Raw genomic sequence first — 21,681 nt, forward strand, 5'->3', positions numbered from 1 at the left:
AATGCTGGAAGCTGCTTCTTAGCTCTCAACTAGAAAACTTGATTCTCTCTTTAATGCCTCTCCCCCGCCTTACACCCACCTCTCTGCTCAATGTCTCAGGAAACTGTTTCTCCAGGCTTAGCAATGTGTATAAAACATGAGCAAGAAGAAGTAGGACACTGAAGAGCTTAAAATCATTGTCCTGGACCACACAAGACCAGACAGTAACCTGCTCTGGGCAACGTCACCTTACTGGCACCATCAGTGTTCAGTTCTTCTTCCCAGGATCAAATTCCCTACAATAGGAACAAGCTTCCACTTACAGCAATTCAATTAGCTTTGTCTACTAAGTGTTACACAGCTTGACTGAAGTGCCCCAAGTATTTTTGAAAACCAAGACCTCAAAAACCTTGGATTCTGGAGTATGCGCTGCTGTAGTTATAATTATTCACCTTCTTGGCAAATCTGTTTCATTTACTATCTTAATGGGCATGACCATATTGAAGGATTAAAAAGAAAATCATCTTGCCTTGCTTTCTGATTTTCTTAATTCTAAACAATTCTCAGGGTTAAAGGAATCTAACTTCTTATGCTCACTACTCTCAGATCTCCTGCTCATCAGGAGAAATCTGTGAAAAGGGCTATTTTCTTTTATAGTATGCCATTGAATGGTTATTTATCATTTCGACTTAATAGCTCTAATTACAAAAGATAGTGTCATGGGACTTTTTTTAAAGGCAATTTTCTTTGTATCCCAGTGGGAGAGTTAGAAAAAATTTACAAAGCATCTGCTGAATGCATTTTCAATTATTCCTGGGCTTTACCAGTGCTATTACTTTCTTGATTGTAAGAATTTTACATTTTCAAATATGCTTTAACTTCACAATGCATTAAGAATTACTGTTTTAAGATTCTTATGATGGTTTTATCTCACTTAAAAAAAAAAAAGAAAGATACAGCCCATCAAACATTGAATTGATCACTGCTCAACAAGAACATGCACCGGTGGAGACAGGATGTGAATATACAAAATTTGTCAGCAAGCAGGGACAGAAGAACGATCTCTGGAAATGTTAGAACAAGGAGTTATTATAGCACTGGAGAAGGAGACAGATTTTACAAACTTCAACAATCAGCATGGTGTTAGGCAAAGCTCTCTCTTTTGGGGAAAACATCCTAGGAATCATCAATCAATTAGGAAGACAAGAATGTTGTGTTGATTATTTTAGGGGAAAACACATGACACTTCTTTCCTCTTGGCTGACAAATGCTAAATAACACATTCAGCGGGGTTATCAGACAATTGGTGTTGGCCCGTGCTGACCACAAATGAGAGTGATGGGCGCTGCCGGACACAGTATCGAGGATGTGGCAAAAGAAAAGAAAAGGACAGAAACAAACCATCTGGAAAAATCAATTCTGAGAGGATCCTGGTCCATCCTTTGAGAGGCTGTGAAAGTCTTGGGAAATGTACGTGGTTGAAAATATCACCAAAAAATAAGCATAAACTTTTAATTACTTAAATACGGCCAACAGACTCCTCTTATAATGTAGCATTTTTTAGCATAAATACTCTTTATTAGAACACTCAGCAATTAGATGGAAAGAAGATCAAAAGGAGAGCATTCAAAATAATATCTCTATAGCTTTTTAAGATAACTTAAATTTCTTCCAAAAAAATTGAGCACATATTATCAGAAAGGTAAAGGAAATTTGAGATGGCAATAATTATATTAAGCAAGTCAGCCTGTGTTTGCTGGCCCTAATTTTATTACTAACATCCATTCTAAAATCCCATTTGTCATGCATTCTCCTAAATATTAGCTATGTATTTACCAAAGGATCAAGGTAAAGTCTAATATGGTGCTACGTTAAAAGAAGAACCTGTCAACTAAAAATAAAAAGTAAAAATTTATAAGACCATAAAAGCAGAAGCTATTCCACAGGTATAAAGGTTATTTTTTTCTTCTACACATGGAAAAGGGAAAGCCTTATTTATACTGTTAAAAATATTCTATCATCAATTTCATTTCTTGTGACAAAGCAATATGAATATCTTGTCTTTGGAATATTCTGCTCCAAAGTAGAATATGCCTTTTCGCTGGTGTCCAGTTTCAAACCTCACAAATGCCTCGCATGGTGAGTCCTGCTAACATGTGACTGCTCCCAATATTATATACATATACTTGAAAAGGGGGCTTAAAACCTCTAAGTTTTCCAAAATCGTGTTACTGGTGATGTGATTGTTACTCACAGTAGATCTGGAAAGCTGGGACTTTAGACAAAGGGTAATCAAAAGAAAAAAAAAAAAAAAAGGCCGGTCGTGGTGGCTTACACCTGTAATCCCAGCGCTTTGGGAGGACGAGGCGGGCGGATCACCTGAGGTGGGATGTTTGAGACCAGCCTGACCAAGGTGGAGAAACCCCGTCTCTACTGAAAAAAAAAAAATTAGCCAGGTGTGGTGACACATGCCTGTAATCCCAGTTACTTGGGAGGCTGAGGCAGGAGAATCACTTGAACTCAGGAGGCAGTGAGCTGAGATCGCGCCATTGCACTCCAGCCTGGGTGACAAGAGCAAAACTCCGTCTCAAAAAAAAAAAAAAAAAAAAAAAAATCAAACCCCTCAGATTGTCTCATAGAGCAGTCCTCAACCTTTCTGGCACCAGGGACCAGTTTCATGGAAGACAATTTTTCCATGGACTTGGAAAGGAAGGGGGAGATGGGATGGTTTTGGGATAAAATTGTTCCACCTCAGATCATCAGGCACTAGATTATCATAAGGAGCACGCAACCTAGATCCCTTGCATGTGCAGTTCACAACAGGGGTCGCGCACCTGTGAAAATCGAATGCTGCCACTGATCTGACAGGTGGTGGAACTCAGTGGGTAATGCTGGCTTGCTGCCACTCACCTCCTACTGTGCAGCCCAGTTCCCAATATGCCACGGACAGGCACCAATCCATGGCCCAGGGATTGGGGACCCCGAGTCTAACAGGTCCACCTTGATTACCAGATCCTGGGGTTTCCTACTTGAATGTTTTACCTGGAGTTCACTGTCATGGCAAATAAGAGTTACCAGGTTGTTGAAACCATATGCCCACCCCAAATGCCTATTTAAGCTTGAATATAGGATTATAAGGTCATATAGGATACATTCTTTGAACATAGGAATCAAAGATGTATCCTATATGATCTTAGAAAAAACAATTTAACGTAAAACATTGGCTTCTCTCTTATCCGTTCTAGCCTCTTAAAAATAATAATGTTTTTAAAAGCTAAACACAATAAGCTAGCTGGGCACCATGGCTCACATCTGTAATCCCAGCACTTTGAGAGGTCGAGGCGGGAGGACTGCTTGAGCCCAGGAGCTTGAGACCAGCCTGGGCAACATAGCAAGACCCCATTTCTACCAAAAAAAAAAAAAAATTATCTGGGCATGCGCCCCGTCCGGGAGGGAGGCGGGGGGCAGCCCCCGCCCGGCCAGCCGCCCCGTCCGGGAGGGAGGCGGGAGGCAGCCCCCGCCTGGCCAGCCGCCCCGTCCCGGAGGTGGGGGGCGCCTCTGCCCGGCCGGCTCTTCTGGGAAGTGAGGAGCCCCTCTGCCCGGCTGCCACCCTGTCTGGGAGGTATACCCAACAGCTCATTGAGAAGGGGCCATGATGACGATGGCGGTTTTGTCGAATAGAAAAGGGGGAAATGTGGGGAAAAGATAGAGAAATCAGATTGTTGCTGTGTCTGTGTAGAAAGAAGTAGACATAGGAGACTCCATTTTGTTCTGTACTAAGAAAAATTCTTCTGCCTTGGGATGCTGTTGATCTATGACCTTACCCACAACCCTGTGCTCTCTGAAACATGTGCTGTGTCCACTCAGGGTTAAATGGATTAAGGGCGGTGCAAGATGTGCTTTGTTAAACAGATGCTTGAAGGCAGCATGCTCGTTAAGAGTCATCACCACTCCCTAATCTCAAGTACCCAGGGACACAAACACTGCGGAAGGCCGCAGGGTCCTCTGCCTAGGAAAACCAGAGGCCTTTGTTCACTTGTTTATCTACCTTCCCTCCACTATTGTCCTATGACCCTGCCAAATCCCCCTCTGCGAGAAACACCCAAGAATGATCAATTAAAAAAAAAAAAAAAATCTGGGTATGGTGGCACATGACTGTAGTCCCAGTGACTTGGGAGGCTGAGGTGGGAGGATCACCTGACTCTGGGAGGTAAAGATTGCAGTGAGCCATGACCACACCACTGCACCCCAGCCTGGGTGACAGAATGAGACTGTCTCAAAACAAAAACAAAAGCAAAACCAAAAACACAATAGGCTAAACCATTTTATACACTTTGATATATCATATATATTGTAATATCTTAGTAAAATATTTTGGTACATGAAGAATACTTTATTTAACCTGAATTCCTGGCTGGTTTATCCTAGAAAGAGGGAAAAAATGTTATTACCCACAACTTGAAGAGTTTATGAGTTTTCAATTCATTCCTTTCAATTTCCAGGAACAAAAGCAGAATAAGAATGCCTTTTCACAAGTTACATATTTACTCTCATTATCTTGAAAATTACTAACCGAGAGTGGGAGTGTGGCTGGAAATGCCAGAGACCAGGTGTTGGAAAACCTGAGTTTGCATTCTGCCTGCAGACTTTCTAGCCTGTGTGAGTCTCAGGGTGGCACCTCCTCTCTAAATCTTGTGATTGAGACAGTGCAAACAATTCCTTCTGGGGTGATCACATTACTCTTGCCTGCCCAGCAGCCATTCTCCCCTCTACTGGTGTTCTTTGTAGAGCCATGTATTTTGCTTGTGCGGGGTTGACTTGACCTGTCTACTTCCCCCTGCCATTCTCCTGCTGCTCCAGAGGTGGGCACTTCATCCTTCCAACAAGATCGCTTAGCAAAGCTTCTTTTGGGGCTATCAGGACAATCCCTCGCTGAGACTGTTAAACTCTACAGAGTCCTTGAGGCAAAAAATTCCCTTTTTGGTTTTCAGTTAGTTTTTCTGTCACATGCACCTAAAATAATCCTGAATAAAATAGTCCCAAGGTTGTGACTGAGGTGAATGAATGTAAAAAGTGAAAACATTGTTAGAATAGGATTTTTAAATATTAGAGCTGGAAGGAATCACTGAGGTTACCAGATTTTACGCCAGCCCCTGCAAGATACAAATTGAAATCACAAAGCTAAGGTCGCAAAGACATGTAATGGCAAAAATAAAACAGAGCCTGGAGGTCCTTCTTTCCTTTTCAAACTTTAAAATCCCAGATACTTTAGTTTTAAAACACTTAACTAGCTATGGGCTAAGGACAGAGAGTGAAATTTAAACACTGCCAAGGAGATTTACCACTATGAGATTTCCGGCTTTCCAGAAATAGAAGCCCACCATGGCACAAATTTCATATGATCTAAAGATAATGAGAGCTAAAAGTGCTTTGGATTCCCTGGAAAAGGGAAGTAACACATCTCCCAAGACACTAATGAGCCAACATTAGCAGGAGAATAAGCAATCCAACAACGAGAAAGAAGTGCAAGGATATCTGTGCAAATTTCTGCAAATCTTATGAAGCCTTAAAATGCTATTCACATCCACTAAGGTTCGCTCTTAGGGTAGAAAACTGTTCAAAGGCACATCCTAATGGCCTTTTAGAAAATTACAACAAATGGATTTTTTACTAAGCTACAGCCTTTAATTATTTATAAAACCTACATTGATTGGCAGTTACTTTTATTTCTGTTTGTACAGTGGGCTGAAACCAAAAATTTTTTACATTAATGCTCATTTTAATAACCTCTTGCAGTTAGACATAAATCTGGCAGGACCACTTGTGCCCTAATTAACAGTTTTACTACTAGACATAAGATAGTAGGGTAATCAATTCCTTCTGTCAAGCTCCAGATGTGCCAGCTATCATTTTAAATACTTTTTTATTTGATGTATATTAGCTTATTTTTCTTCTCCTTTAAAAAATGTTCAATAGTTTTAAAAATAAGAAGCATACATAGAAAACACCATTCTGCTGCTGGAACTCTACTTAATTAAGGCCATGCTTAATGGTTCTGCGTTTGATCATCTCCTAAAATCACAATAAGAAGTTTACCTTTCTCTGACAGTCACTGACTCATTAATGCATTCTATTTATGAAACATATGCTATGGTTTTAAAACAGCAGGGGCCATACTTGTCCTTGCTCACTATTGCATCCTGTGTCTTACACTGCATTCAGCTTATAGTTTGTGCCCAGCTAGGGTTTGATAAAGGAACGAATGAATACAATACCTATGACTTAGGCTCTTTTGTACCTTGCCATTGTTCCTTTACATCCACACTCAATGCCAACTCAAGCATTGAGAATGCACAGTGAATCAGTCAGGTATCTCTAATATTTCCATATTTGAATTCTTTGAATATCGTAATATATATGTTGTTGGTTATTTTTACCCCTAGATTGTTTCCCAAATGTATTGTAGTTCAGGGTGGGGAGGGGTTGTAAGAAAGAAATGTCTTTGTTTTTTCCTAATACAATCTTCTTCATTTATATTGCTCTTCTAATCAGAAAACATTATATTTAATTAAAGTCAGGGGCAAAATAAGAATGACAACTATCATTGATATTATTCAAACTTATACTGCAAGGCTCTAATGAAATATTATAATATGGGGAAAAAGGAATTATATGCATTGGTAAACATAGACAAAACAGTCATCACTGACAGATGATGAATTTGTCCATGCGGAAAATCCAAGGTAATTTTTAAGGAAGCTATTAGAACTCATTGGAGTTAAACAATTTTAAGGGACACAAAATCGAAAAGTCTCATACAACAAAAAAAGAGCCAACTAGAAGAGATAATAGATGTAGGTACAGATAAACTGATTCTGAAGTTTTTATGGAGAGAGAAAAAACTGAGAATAGTCAACACAAGATTGAAAGCGAAGAACAAAGTTGGAAGGCAGACACTACCCAATTTCAATACTTAACGTAAAGGTACAGCAATCAAGACAGTGTGGTATTGTTGAAAGAACAGACAAATAGACCAGGTACGGTGGCTCACGCCTGTAATCCCAGCACTTCGGGAGGCCGAGGCAGGCAAATCACCTGAGGTTGGGAGTTCGAGACCAGCCTGACCAACATGGAGAAACCCTGTCTCTACTAAAAATACAAAATTAGCTGGGCATGGTGGCACCTGCATGCCTGCAATCCCAGCTACTCAGGAGGCTGAGGCAGGAGACTCACTTGAACCAGGGAGGCAGAGGTTGTGGTGAGCCAAGATCGCGCCATTGCACTCCAGCCTGGGCAACAAGAGCGAAACTCCGTCTCAAAAAAAAAAAAAAAAAAAAAAAAAAGAATAGACAAATAGATCAATGGAACAGAATAGAGAGCCCAGAAATAGACCCAAATATAGTCAATTGATCTTTGACAAGGAGCAAAGGCAATATAATGGGGAAAAGACTGTCATTTCAACAAGTGGTTCAGAAACAACTGGATATCCACATGCAAAAGATAAAATAAAATAAAAATAGAACCTAGACACAGACATTACACCCTTGAAAATGAACTCAAAATGGGCCCCAGACCTACATGTAAAATGTGAAATTATAAAACTCCTAGACTATACATAGGAGAAAATCTAGATGACCTTAGATTTGGTGATGACTTTGTAAATATAACACCGAAGGCATGACTCATGCGAGAAAAAATTGATAAGCTAGACCTCATTAAAATAAAAACATTTCTGTTTTGCAAAGACACTTAAGAAAATAAAAAGGCAAGCTATGGAGAGAAAATATTTTACAAAAGACATATCTGATAAAGAACTGTTATCCAAAATATACAAAGAACTCAAACTCAACAATAAGAAAATAAACATACCAATTAAAAAATGAGCAAAAGACCTGAACACATACCTCAATGAAGAAGACATACAATAAGCACATGAAAAGATGCTCAACATCATATGTCATTAGGGAATTGTGAATGAAAACAAAGAGATATCACTACACATCTATTAAAATGGCCTATTAGAATGGCCAAAATCTAGAACACTGACTACATCAAATGCTGGTGAGGATGTGGAGCAAGAGGACCTCTCAATTATGCTGGTAAGAATGCAAAATAGTATAGCCACTTTGGAAGACAACTTGGTAGTTTCTAATAAAATTTAACATACTCTTAACACATGATCTAGCAATCAAACTCCTTGGTACTTACCCAAAAGAGATGAAAATTTACATTCACACAAAAATCTGCATATCCAAAGCTTTATTCATAATTGCCAAAACTTGAAAACAACCAAGATGTCTTTCAGTAAGTAAATGGATAAACTGGTTCATCCAGACAATGGAATATTATGCAGCACTAAAAACCAAGGAGCTCTGAAACCATGAAAAGATTCTGAATGCATATTACTAAGTGAAAGAAGCCAGTCTGAAAAGGCTACGTATTGTACGATTCCAACCATATGACATTATGGAAAAGACAACAACTACGGAGAGAGTAAAAAGATTAATGGTTGTCTCGAACTCCTGACCTCGTGATCCACCCACCTTGGCCTCCCAAAGCGCTAGGATTACAGGCGTGAGCCACCATGCCCAGCCCAACATGGTGAAACCCCGTCTACTAAAAATACAAAAATTACCCAGGTGTGGTGGCAGGTGCCTGTAATCCCAGCTACTTGGGAGGCTGAGGCAGGAGAATCGCTTGAAATCGGAAGGCAGAGGTTGCAGTGAGTGGAGATCGTGCCACTGCACTCACTTCAGCCTGGGCAACAAGAGCAAAAACTCCGCCTCAAAAAAAAAAAAAATTAATGGTTGTAGTGGGTTAGAGGAACATAGAGTTGAATAAGTGGAGCACATAGGATTTTTTAGGGCAGTAAAACTACTCTGTATGACACTATAATGGTGGATACATGTCATTATACATTTCTCCAAACCCATAGAATGTACAACATCAAGAGTGAGCCCTAAACTATGGACTTCGGGTGATAACCACATGTCAATGGAGGTTCCGTTATTGTAAAAAACATAACATTCCAAACCAGAGTGGGATGCTGATAGTGGAGAGACTGTACATGTGTGGGGCAGGAGGTATAAAGCAACTCTCTGCACTTTGTATTCAATTTTGCTATGAACCTAAAACTGCTCTAAAAAATAAAGTCTATCAAAAAAAAAAGAGAAATTTCATTAAAGAAAAAGACTGAGGAACCATCACACAATGCAGAGATTAGGACCAGTAAAAAAAAAAAAAAAAAAAAAAAAAAAGATATTACAAAAAATAGTTCATTTACAACAGTAATCAAAACTACAAGGTACCTAAAAATACATCAAACAAAAACGTCGACTTGTACCGGGAAAGATACCCTATATTCACTGATAGAAACACATTATCTCAAAAATACCTGATTTATATAATAATCTATAAGGTAAATACACGTTAAAAAAATCCCTATAGAGACTTTCATGGAACTTGACAAATTAAAACTTTGAAGAGAACAAGAAAAGTAAGAAGAGACTTGCCTTACCCACCCAATGCCCCACTCTCCCCTGAAGTCTTATTATAAAGCATTGGTAATTAAAACAGGATAGTGTAGGCGCAAGGAAAGGTAAATAGATCAGTGGAACACAGAGACCAGAAATAAATCCAAGCATAGCATATATATAAACTTCATATATAATGGAGTAAGCATTATAGATCAGTGAGCAAAGAATTCAATGAATGCTAATAGGGTAACTGGCTTAACAAAAGGAAAACATTTTGATTTCCACATCACACCATATACATAAAATTAATTCCAGAGGACTTAAAGTCCTAAACGTGAAAAACAAAACCTTAACGCTGTCCACAGCTAGCTATTCCACATTTAGTAATTTATTATGAGGAAATAATTGGAAAAGGGCACAAAGAGATATGTACAAAAATATACATTCAGGTTCTTCTATTATTATTCACAATGGAAAAAAAACTAAAAACCTAAATGTACAACCGAGAATTAAACTGCTAGTATATACAATTAATAAAAATGATGTAAAACTATATTACTGATATAAAATTTAGGCTGGGTGCAGGAAGCCAAGGTGAGAGGATCACCACGCACCTTGAGCTCAGGAGTTTAAGACCAGCCTGAACAACAAAGCAAAACCCCTCTCTACCAAAAATAAAAAAATAAAAAAAATTAGGTAGGTGTGGTGGCACATGCCTGCATGTAGCCCCAGCTACTCAGGAAGTTGAAGTAGGAAGACTGCTTGAGCCTGGGAGGTCAAAGCTGCAGTGAGCTGTGAGCTGTGACTGCGCCACTGCACTCCGGCCTAGGCAACAGAGTGAGACCCTGTCTCAAAAATAATAACAATAATATTAATCCTATAAAAATGGATTTTACATATAGCTACAGTAATCAATATGGTAGTATTGATGGATACCAATGGAATCTGTTCAATGGAACAGAACAAAGAACTCAGAAATACTCCCATACAAATATGCCCACATGACTTTTGACAAAGGTGCAAAAGGAAAGATGGTCTTTCCAACAAATGGTGCTGAGGTGACTGAACATTCATAGGCCAAAAAAAAAAAGAGAAACTTGATCTAAGTCTCATACCTTGTATCAAAACTAACTCAAAAGTGATCATGGACTTAAATGTAAAACATAAAACTAAAACTTTTAGGGGAAGAAAAGGCATAGACAATAATTGGACTCTAGACCTAGGTAAATAGTTCTTTGATTTAAACCCAAAGCATTAAAAGACTCATTAAAAATTAATAAATTGGACTTGATCAAAATTAAAACCCTTTGATCTGTGAAAGACTCGCTGAGAGGATGAAAAAGACAAGCTACAGACTAGAAGAAAATATTTGCCAACCAGTCCTTATCAACAAACAAAGGACTACTACCTAGAATACATAAAGAACTCTCAAAACTCAACAATAAAAAACAAAAAAAAAGCAATTCAATTAAAAAATGGGCAAAAGGCATCAACAAACAATTCACCAAAAACAACATTCAGATGGCAAATAAGCACTTGAGAAGATCAACATTATCAGCCATCAGGGAAATGCAAATAAAAATGACGAAAAGGTATCACTAAACGCCTATCAGAATGGCTAAAATTAAAAATAATAATAATAATGATACCAAATGCTGGCAAGGACGCAGGGAATCTGAGAGAATTTGGAGCACTTACACATGGCTAGTGAGAATGTAAAAATGGCACAGCTACTGTGAAAGATAGTTCAGCTGTTTCTCAAAAAACTAAACATAAACATAGAACACAGCAATTGTACTCCTGAGTATTTATTCCAGAGAAATGAAGATAGGCTCACATATACAAAAAACCCTAAATAGGAATGTTTGTAGTAGCTTCATTCAAAATAGCCAAAGAACTGGAAACAACCCAGATGTCCTTCAATTGGTGGATGGTTGAAAGTATTATGGTACATTCATGCCACAGAACACTATTCAGCAATGAAAAAGAAAGCACTCAGCCTGAGCAACGTAGTGAGACCTTGTCTCTACAAAAAATAAACAAAATTAGCTAGGTGTAGTGGTGTGCATCTGTAGTCCCAGCCACTCAGGAGACTGAGTTGGGAAGATTGCTTTAGACTTCCTTGGTCAAGGCTGTAGTGAGCCGGTATCGTGCCACTGCACTGCAGCCTGGGTGACAGAGTGAGACCCTGTCTCAAAACAAACAAACAAACAAACAAACAAAAACAAGGAAAAAGCTATTGATATATCCAACAACCTGAATGAAGCTTCAGAAAATCATGCCATGTGAAAAGAGCCCATTTCAATAGGTTACATACTGTCTGATTCTATTTATATAATATTTTTGAAACGACAGAAATAGAGAACAGATTAGTGATTGCCAGGAATTAAGAAGAGAAAAGAGGTAGTGGAAAGTCAGTGTAGCTATAAAGGAGCAACATGAGGGATCGCTGTGTTGATGAAAAGGTTAATGTTCTGGTTGTGATACTGTACTGTAGTTTTGCAAAATGTTATCATTGGGGGAACTTGCATAAAAGATACTCTGGATCTGTCTGTATTATTTATTACAATTGTGTGCAAATCTACAGTTATCTCAAAAGAGCACATATAAGATGATCCTTTTATTAAATCAGCAGCATATTAATATATAATATATAATATCTGCCTATTAATTTTAAAAATTTGGTGGCTGGGTGTGATGGCTTACGCCTATAATCCCAGCAGTTTGGGAGACAGAGACGGGTGGATCACCTGAGGTCAAGAGTTCAAAACCAACCTGGCCAACATGGCGAAACACTGTCTCTACTAAAAATACAAAAATTAGCCGGGTGTGGTGGTACATGCCTGTATTCCCAGCTATTGGGGAGGCTGAAGCAGGAGAATTGTTTGAACCTGGGAGGCAGAGGTTGCAGTGAGCCGAAATTGCGCCACTGCACTCCATTCTGGGCGACAGAGCAAGACTCCATCTCAAAAAAACAAAAAACAAAAAACAAAAAAAAAAAAGAAAAAGAAAAAAGAAAAAAATAATTGGAAATAGCCAAAATACAAAGAATTAAAATTAAAATTAAAAATTAAAAAATGTTTGGAAATAAAATGAGTATTAGTGGTTAGATTGGTGAGATGATATATAACTTTCAAATTTCTTCTTCATACATTCCTGTATTATAAAAGTTTTTTTCAATGAGCATGCTCTACTATGATAGCAAGAAAAAATAAAGTTATTTTTATCATGAAAAAGAGAATACATGCTACTGTATACAATTTTATTCACTGGAAAAATTACTATATTAATTCTCCCAAACATCATTTTAAAAGCTGTTTAATATTCCAATGCACTGATCTATCAATTTTATTATTTCCTTATCATAAGGAATTAAGGATTGTTTCTACTTTCTGTTAAAAAAAATGCAACAGATATTCTTCTATCTTAATCTTTACATGCATCTCTGATTATGTCCTATAGCCAGACCTCCAGTCATATAAACCTATTGGATTATAGGGTTACCGGAATATACTGAACAACTGCTTTCCTGAAAAGCTATGAATTTATGTCCCCATCATTAGTACAAGTGTATGAGATCACTTTACTCTGTCCCTGAGAAGATGCCAAAATTGTATTCACATTCCAAACTCCATTGATCAAATAAGTAAGGAAAACAGACATGCTAATATCATACAGTGACATCACAACATAATAAAATTGACTTCATACCAGTCTTTGACATTATGCAATCTAACAAGTGTGGGTCTTGCTTGCTCATCTTCATCTCCCTCCACCTCCAGAAAGTTGAAACTTCTTCATCTGACATTGCAAAGCTACCTCTCTCAGCCTCATTCACTTGCCTCCTTGCAGTCTCTCAAACCCATCTGGCATAATGTGTCCACCCAAATACTCTGTGGATAGCCACAGGACTCACTCCCTCACCAACTTCAGGTCTTGGCTCAAAAATCTCTAAATCAGAGGCTTTCCAATCCCACTCCGTGTAAATCAGCCACCCCTTCTCCAGCCTCCCTATCTGTATTTACTTGCTCTTTCTCTGGCAATGACATGCTATAACTTTTTTATTACTTCTCTACTTTATTCTGAAATTTTAAAAAACCAAATCCTATCCTTCAAGACACTGTCATCCCAACTTGTACGGACTGTACATTTGCCTCTTTATCATGACGAGAATCAAGATCAGCTCCAGCAAAATTTATTTCCAGGCCCTCCCTCCTACAATCTTTTTTTTAGAGTTACTTTTTTGATAAATAATAATTGTACATATTTGTATGGTACATGATATTTTAATACATGCAAATATTGTATAATAATCAAATCAGGGTAGTTGGGATATCCATCACCTCAAACATATATCATTTGTATTGAGAACATTTCAAATCTTCTTTTCTCACTATTTTGCAATATAAAATAAATTATTGATAACTATAGCCACGATACTGTGCTATTGAACAGTAGAGAATTTACTCCATCTAACTATACTTTTGTACCCATTAACCAACTCTTCATCGCTCCTACCCTTGCCAGCCTCTAGCAACCATCATTCTACTCTCTATCTCAATGAGATCAACTTTTCTCGCTGCCACATATGAGTGAAAACATGCAGTATTTGTCTTTCTGTGCTAGCTTATTTCACTTAACATAATGTCCTCCAGGCTTATCCATGATGCTACAAATGACAGGCTTTATTCCTTTTCGTGGCTGAATAATATTTCATTGTGTATATGTGCCAAATTTTCTTTATCCATTTATCTATTGATACATACTTGATTCCACATCTTGCCTATTGTGAACAGTGCTGCAATAAATATGGGAGTGCAGATATCTCTTTGATACACTGATTTCCATGGGATTGCTGAATCCTATGGTAGTTCTATTTTGACATTTTTGAAGAACCTCCATACTGTTTCCCATAGTGGCTGTACTAATTTACATTCCCACCAACAGTGTATGAGAGTTTCCCTTTTTCCACATTCTTGCCAGCATCTATTATTTTTTGTGTTTTTGATAACAGCCATTCTAGCTGGGATGAGGAGAAATCTCAATGTGATTTTGATTTGCATTTCCCTCCTGCAATCTTTATTGATGTCCTTTCTCTACACTGGCCTCCACCTCTGCAAATATAATGCTGTTCACTGGGGAGCCTTATTCATGCTGCCCTCTGTTCAATACCCAAGATTGCTATTCCTTGCATCCTCCTCCCCACTACCTTTATAGCTTCCAGTCTCTATGTCCTCAACATCTGCCAAACCAACAAAGAAAGTAATATGAATGTAATAAGCTAATTCACTCTAAGGTCTTTTGGTTCAAATAGTAACTGAGAAAAAATCAAATTCTTAGGGTTTCTAACTGGAAAAAGAAAGATATAAAATGTACAGTTTGTGTTGCTGAGACATTTCCATTCCATTTTATTTCTTCAAGTTTGGTCATCACTTTGATTTTGTCATAGTCTTTTCGCCTGAAACGTCTTATTCTAGTTTAACATTATCCAAGAAGTACGTCCCTTCTGATTTTCATTCCATTCAGCATTGACCTCCTCCCGCAGCAAAGGATGCCTCCTACTGACATTCCTCCCATCTAAGCAAGCATTTTTCTACTTCAGTGAGTCTCCATTTCATATTGAATTCTAACAGATTATGTTTTTTTCTCCTTTAAAATGTATTTGAAAGCCCCCTTTTCCTTTCCACATGTTACTTCCACAGATTATATCCTATAGGTATGAGGAATCAGACCTATCAATCAATCCTAGGAATAATGTTTGCTTTGAAATCTCATTAAGCAATTCAATTATTTTTAGAAGAAACTACTTTGAGATTTTTTTAAAGCCTTATAAAAAAAGACCACCTCTATAGTACCCATTGTCCTTTGTCATTAAGATACATAATTACAAGGTGATCGGCTTACTTTGTCATGTACCTAGATCCTTATATAGTTGCAATGGACTTCAAACATATTTTTAACTTTAAATTTCATTTTTTCTTGAAATCAAAAATAGATTAGAGCAAAGCAGTGACATTTTATCTTAAAGAACTACATATAACATCCTGTGCTATTCTGATGATAGAACAAATGATTTTTAAAAACAAATGGTATAATTCTTTGCATTCTACACCACAACTTCCTGAGATACACTCAACTGCACACTACCAGATGATATGTGAAATACCCCCAAAGAATTAGAATCTTCCTCCAGCCCCATAAAAGATGACTTACCAGACTTCCTTGCTTTCAAAGCAATAACAGCTGCTAGCTCTCTCTGCACCTAATAAAATATTAGGGGGGAAAATCAAATTAGAAGAAGAAAAATGTAGCCATCAAAAGCAGTACTTTGTTCTTAGATATCCAACCCAAATTCAGAGCTGTTGCAATTAAACCTTAGTTTGCTGCCAGCACTTTTTTGATTTTTGCTTGTTTTTAGTACATGGAAAAACCTCTGCATAGAAACTTTTAGAAGAATCATATTGAATTACTTTTTTAAAAGTTACACAGTTGCCAGAATGTATACATTGTAAAACACTGGTATTTACCCTGTGATGATGGGAAGTATCTAAAAAAAACCATATAATATTCAGATATAATGCAATTATGAATTATTAAAATATACATGATACCATAATAAAGATTAAATATTACTTATCCCTCAAAGATGCTAGTTTATACAGAAATTCTAGTAAAATTGATATAGGTAATCCTGGTTTAATTGGACCTCTGCTCAAATATAATGAATGTTCACTGCAAGTCTGACAGGTTTACAGCAACCATTTTGGATAATATGCCACATAAAAGCAAGCATCATCAATGCATAGGGCAGGTGAAATGGGAATATACTAGATGACCTTTAAAATCCTAAATGTCTTTAACCCTACTTACTTGTCCAAAGTTTTTAGCACTTAATCTCACTCTCATCCTTCCCACTTTGAACACTTAACTCCTTCCTTGAAAACATTTTCAAAGCAGAACACGAAACAGTGACAAAAATAAGCACAGTCACTTTCAAAGATAACATGAAGGTATCAATAAAAATTCCATAATGAGGAAGCTCTCTCCCCTTCAGGACACAATCTCTTAAACTCAGAAGTTTGTGTGTTCAGGTGTTTGGAACTGGTGATGGTGGGGTTTTTTTTTCAGGGGGTGGGGGTATCAGGCAGCAGAATATATTGCAGTAATGACACTTTAAAGGGAGTTCAAGGTTAAATTGCAGATTTGCTATTCAAATTAACGTAATCTACATTCATTTACTGGAAGGCAAGTGTAGCAATATGCTAGACCCTGAGACTCCACCTAGGACTGGCTTTCTCAACAGCCAGGGCATCATCACCCCTGCAGAAGGCACCTTGTCCCATCTGTCTTTATTGCTGCACTTTCCCTGATGGGCTAAGTGAAAGTCATTCAAAAATGCATAGTCTTGATTTAGCTGATTCTTTGACACCGTAAGATTCTCTCAGGAAAATTACATGGCAGTGAGAAGACAATCAGTCCCTCTCCAACCTTAGGAGTTTGAGCTCTGAAAATGCTCACAGTTGGAAAGTTTACAGTTAAAGAACTTAGTGGGAAGAGTACCGAGGCAGACAGAAGTGATGAATAACCACAAGAAAACCTTCGTAAGTACTGGTATGCATACTCAAATAAATTTAAAAAGCATCAAAGTAAAAATATCAATTACTGCATATTTTACATATTTTAATTTGTTTGTAAGGTTTATTGTAGTATTACCAGTTCTTTTTAGGATTTTCTTCATTCACAGTGTCACAAATATTTGGAGTTGGGACAAAGAGGCAGATTATAAACATTCACAAGGGTCTTGTCAATGGTTTCTAGATTCTATGATCTCCCAGGGAAAACCCCACTGTGGCACACACACAGGGAGAAGGCAGAGATGGAAAGTCATGCACGAGGTGGATCACTTAATTTGCTCACAAAGGATCAAAACCAGTCATCTCCAGCTTCCTCTTTTAATTTTCCACACCTGAATTCCCTTTATGGGATTCTCAGTTTTTCCTTTTCCAATTAGAAAATGATGCCCAAAATAGAAACAGCTCAGAAAAGGAAAGGATTATATTCCCACCATTGTATAACACTACAGCTTTTCAAAGAGTTGACAGAGAAAGAAAGGAAAGAATGAGATGAGCTAGCAAAAAATGGAGCATTTCCGGGGCACTTGGGAGGGTGAGATACAGGCAGTGAGAAAGGCATGAAGAACTTCACAGTTCAACTTAGAACCTAGGCTGCTTTTTTACATAAAATAAATGAGATTACTGTACTGTACTACACTACATCAACTGAACCTCTGCCATGGGAGGATACGAGTATTTTATGCAAAGTAGGATGTACGATAGCTTCCGTGTTTCTGCACTGGGAGGGAAAAAGGTTTTGACCAAAAAAAAAAAAGAAAAGAAACCCAAAGATAGGTTGGTCTTCCTACAAGACGCAAAGGGGAAAGTGCTGATCAAGCAGAGCACACACTGGGTAAGATCCCTTTTATGCTGCTACAGCATCTTCACAGTTCTTTTTTGTTTTTTTAAATGACCTAGCAATCAATTAATCATTTAAAGTTGTGTAACTAATGCCTATATTTTGGCTGGAAACTCCACTGAGGCAGGGACCTGTTTGCCTTTTCTTCACATTATCCTGGGCAACTGACACTCACTCATTAGCCCACAAGAGGTGGTTGAAGAGACAACCCTATTTATACAAAGACAGAAGGAGAAAACACAGAAAGGACCGAGGGGAGAGAAAAAACTTCCCGAGGGAGGACAATGAAAATTCAGAGAAGGCATTCCCCTGTCATAAGCTACTCCCAGCAGAAATCTTCAGAACATGTTAGAAGGATTCAAAGCTGGCCTTTGCAAATAATTGTTAGGTTTATATGAAACTGAATTGAAAACTAAAACTCTGAGCAATTACATAAACAGGGACTACACTTTTCTTTGTGTGCTAATAAGGGACCCGTTGGCACTGGAAAAGAAATGTCATACTCCAGTGCCAGTTGAGCCTTCAAATAACTGAGGCTCTGGCTGACATTCTGACCACAACCTCCTGAGACACCCTGAGCAGGAACTACCTAGCTAAGGTGCTTCCCAACTCCTAACATGTGCGGGATCAGTCAGATTGGTGGGAAGAACTATAGGGAAAGGACACAAACCTTCTGAAAGGTCGAAAGGTTCTGCAGAGCCCCAGGGGAGAATAGGTGAAGGCAGCTGTTCTATAAAACTGAGGCAGAGGGCAAGGAGTAGGTACAAAAGAATGTGGGGGAATTTATCTTAAACAAGCTTGCTTACTTGTGTTGACCAGGAACTGACCTTTGATCATCTATGTACACCTGACGTTCCCTGAAAGGGGAACAATGAATGTTAATTACCTACAGGTAGTGTTGGCTCCAGGTTTTTGGCACTGTGCCTGCACTGAATAAAAGCAAGCAGCTCCAGCTTCTCAGGGCTGCTCTCTGGCCACTAGAGCCAGGCAGTCACCTAGGTGCTCTCACACTGCTTACCTGTGTCTGAGTACTCATTTCATCCATCTGCCACAGTCTGTGAGACAGACCTGGTACTAACATAATAAATACACGTTGTCTCAAATCTGTAGATTCTGGAGTCATTTGTTATGCTGAAGAGTCTTTTATAGGACAATGATGATTTTTCTACTGTAATCTAACTGTGTTCTTGGCTGACCTGAGTTCCTCTCACCATGCCTGAAATAGAGCCACTGTTGGGTTAGGCTTGAGAAATGTACCAAATGTAGTAGAACCATGTTCTGATACTGGCCATGGTTTTTATCCAATGAGGATACAAAACCACTGCCTAGGTCATTAGAAAAAAATGCATTGTTCTTAATCTGACAGAAGCAGTAAATTATTAGCTTGGCTTTTCCTGTCATAACCCTTCCCTACTATAATCCTTAACTCCTTTTCAGAACTCCCTGGGACTAGATGTATTTCAGAATTCAAAATTTTACACATTTCAGAAAGGTATCTTCAGTGAGGTCTGGGGCAGCAACTTGTAGTCAGATACATTAATATTTCTTCCATGAAATGCATTACTATTGAAATCAAATGGGATAAAGGAAGACTAGAAAAAGCCTAGAGTTTTGCCACCAAACACGTTCAGTTTTGGTTGGATTTTGCCACCAAGTTAGTTATGAAGAACTTTTGTTTTTCAGAGTTTTTCTAATGTAGGACTGTGAATAAGGGACTGTAAACCTCTACTAGTTTTACATTAAAGTTTCCCTCCCTCATCTTTTTCTCATGTTTCTTCTTTTCCAATTGCTATTTGGTCACTACTTTTTGTCTACTTACTAGGAAATGCTTTCTTTAAATAGCTTGAGTTTTCATCTAGTTCAGCAGTTCTCAAACTTGACTGCACATTAGAATCATTTGGAGAGGTTTAAAAAAAATACTGATATTTAGGCCCCAACTAAATCAGAATCTCGGGAGAGAACCAGGCATCAGTGTGCGTTGTTGTTTCCAAGATTCCTAGGTGATTCTATTGCATCCAGGGTGAGAAATCACTGCTCTATTCAACACGTATCTTACTTTCTCCAAGGCCCCATATTTCAACCTTCATTTCAACTGAAAATTTTTAGTCTGTACTTTCTCCTCCTCTAATTTAATTCATTTGTAAAGGAACGTGGCCTTCACTGTATTTAGATATAAAATTATGCTATAATCCAATCAAATAAGATTCACTTACTATAGTAGCAGTTCGACAGACAAGATTTATTCAAGTACAAAGAAAATTGCAAGGAGGCTTTTGAAGAACCTTCAAGTTTAATTTAAAATATAGTTTACTCAATATAAAACAACTATGCAATTCAAAACACTTGCAGCTGACAGTTATATTTGGCCTTGTAAATGTCTAAATAGAGGACGATTAAAGGACTGATAAAACATATCCCCAATTTTTCCCTCTCCCCTAGTTACCCAACAGAAACTAGAGTCAGAAACATGTTGAAATGTTTTGGCTTTCTATCTTGGATAACCAACATGGCTGTTCACAAAATAGCCTTGACATTCAGTGAGAATCAGAGTCAGTCTTATGTCCAGCTTCTGGACATATTCTGTCTTCTTTTTCCTCTGGCAGTTTAATAGTGCCTTTGGTCTTAAAATCCAAAGGCTCCCAGACCTGTTTTGCATCAAAGCTAAGATTCAAGCAAACTCTGAGTGACAAGAGAGTTTCTCCATGGGAGAGGTTAACTGAGAAGACATGAGCAGGCTTCCTGGAAGAGGAGGCCCTTGAAAGCAAGGTATGAAGCTCAATTAGAAAGTCAAGGAAAGTCGGGCCGGGCGCAGGGGCTCATGCCTGTAATCCCAGCACTTTGGGAAGTCGAGGTGGGCAGATCATGAGGTCAGGAGTTCGAGACCAGCCTGATCAACATGAGGAAACTCCATCTCTACTAAAAATACAAAAAAATTAGCCGAGTATGGTGCGCGCACCCGTAATCTCAACTACTCGGGAGGCCTAGGCAGGAGAATCACTTGAACCCGGGAGGCGGAGGTTGCAGTGAGCCGAGACCACGCCATTGCACTTCAGCCTGGGCAACAGAGCAAGACTCCATCTCAAAAAAAAAAAAAGAAGGAAAAAAAAGAAAAAAAAAAATCAAGGAAACTCATTTTGAGAGGACAGAGCAATATTAGCAAAGGTCTTAGTTACCAAAGTGTTGTCCTTACAAATTAATTTTTAATAGAATTGCCAATTCACAAATTCCCTAAAGGTTTTTAGTAAATCTATTAATCTTAGAAACATTTCAATTTTGATGCCATGATAGAAATGTTTTTAAAATACAGAGCCCATTTTTCTCAGTTTCCTAAACTAAATGTAAGAAGAAACATAATCTAATATTCTTCCATGTTTTATTCCCAAAAAATATACAACTTTTAAGCCATTATATAATGTTAAGCTAGTATGGACTTTAAGAATTCTAGAAAAAATAAATAAATATGCTTCTTAAGAACTGTACTTTTATTTTTTATTTTCTTATTTTTTTGAGACAAGGTTTCGCTCTGTTGCCCAGGCTGGAGTGCAGTGGTACGATCTCAGCTCACTGCAACCTCTGCCTTCTGGGGTCAAGCAATCCTCCCACCTCAGCCTCCTGAGTAGCTGGGACTACAGGCACCTGCCACCATGCCCAGCTAATTTGTTTGTATGTTTTTGTACAGATGGGGTTTCACCATGTTGTCCAGGCTGATCTTGAACCCCTGACCTCAACTGATCTGCCCACCTCAGCCTCCCAG

The 21,681-nt window shown here is 38.2% G+C and overlaps 1 protein-coding gene across 8 annotated transcripts in view; it reads right to left on the reverse strand.

Annotated features, from left to right (window-relative positions):
• Window positions 1-21,681, reverse strand: part of RAPGEF5 (Rap guanine nucleotide exchange factor 5) — a 240,791-nt gene that overhangs the window by 134,626 nt on the left and 84,484 nt on the right. For all 8 annotated transcript variants that reach the window (XR_002944583.3, XM_024357764.3, XM_024357769.3 and 5 more), the window contains exon 7: window positions 15,669-15,717. Coding sequence is in view for 7 of the 8 variants with exons in the window: in XM_024357764.3 (XP_024213532.1) it covers window positions 15,669-15,717 (49 nt within the window). In the remaining variant the exon portion in view is untranslated. The remainder of the gene's footprint in view (window positions 1-15,668; window positions 15,718-21,681) is intronic.

This window comes from Pan troglodytes, chromosome 6 (assembly GCF_028858775.2).
Source record: "Pan troglodytes isolate AG18354 chromosome 6, NHGRI_mPanTro3-v2.0_pri, whole genome shotgun sequence".
NCBI classification, from domain to species: Eukaryota; Metazoa; Chordata; class Mammalia; order Primates; family Hominidae; genus Pan; species Pan troglodytes.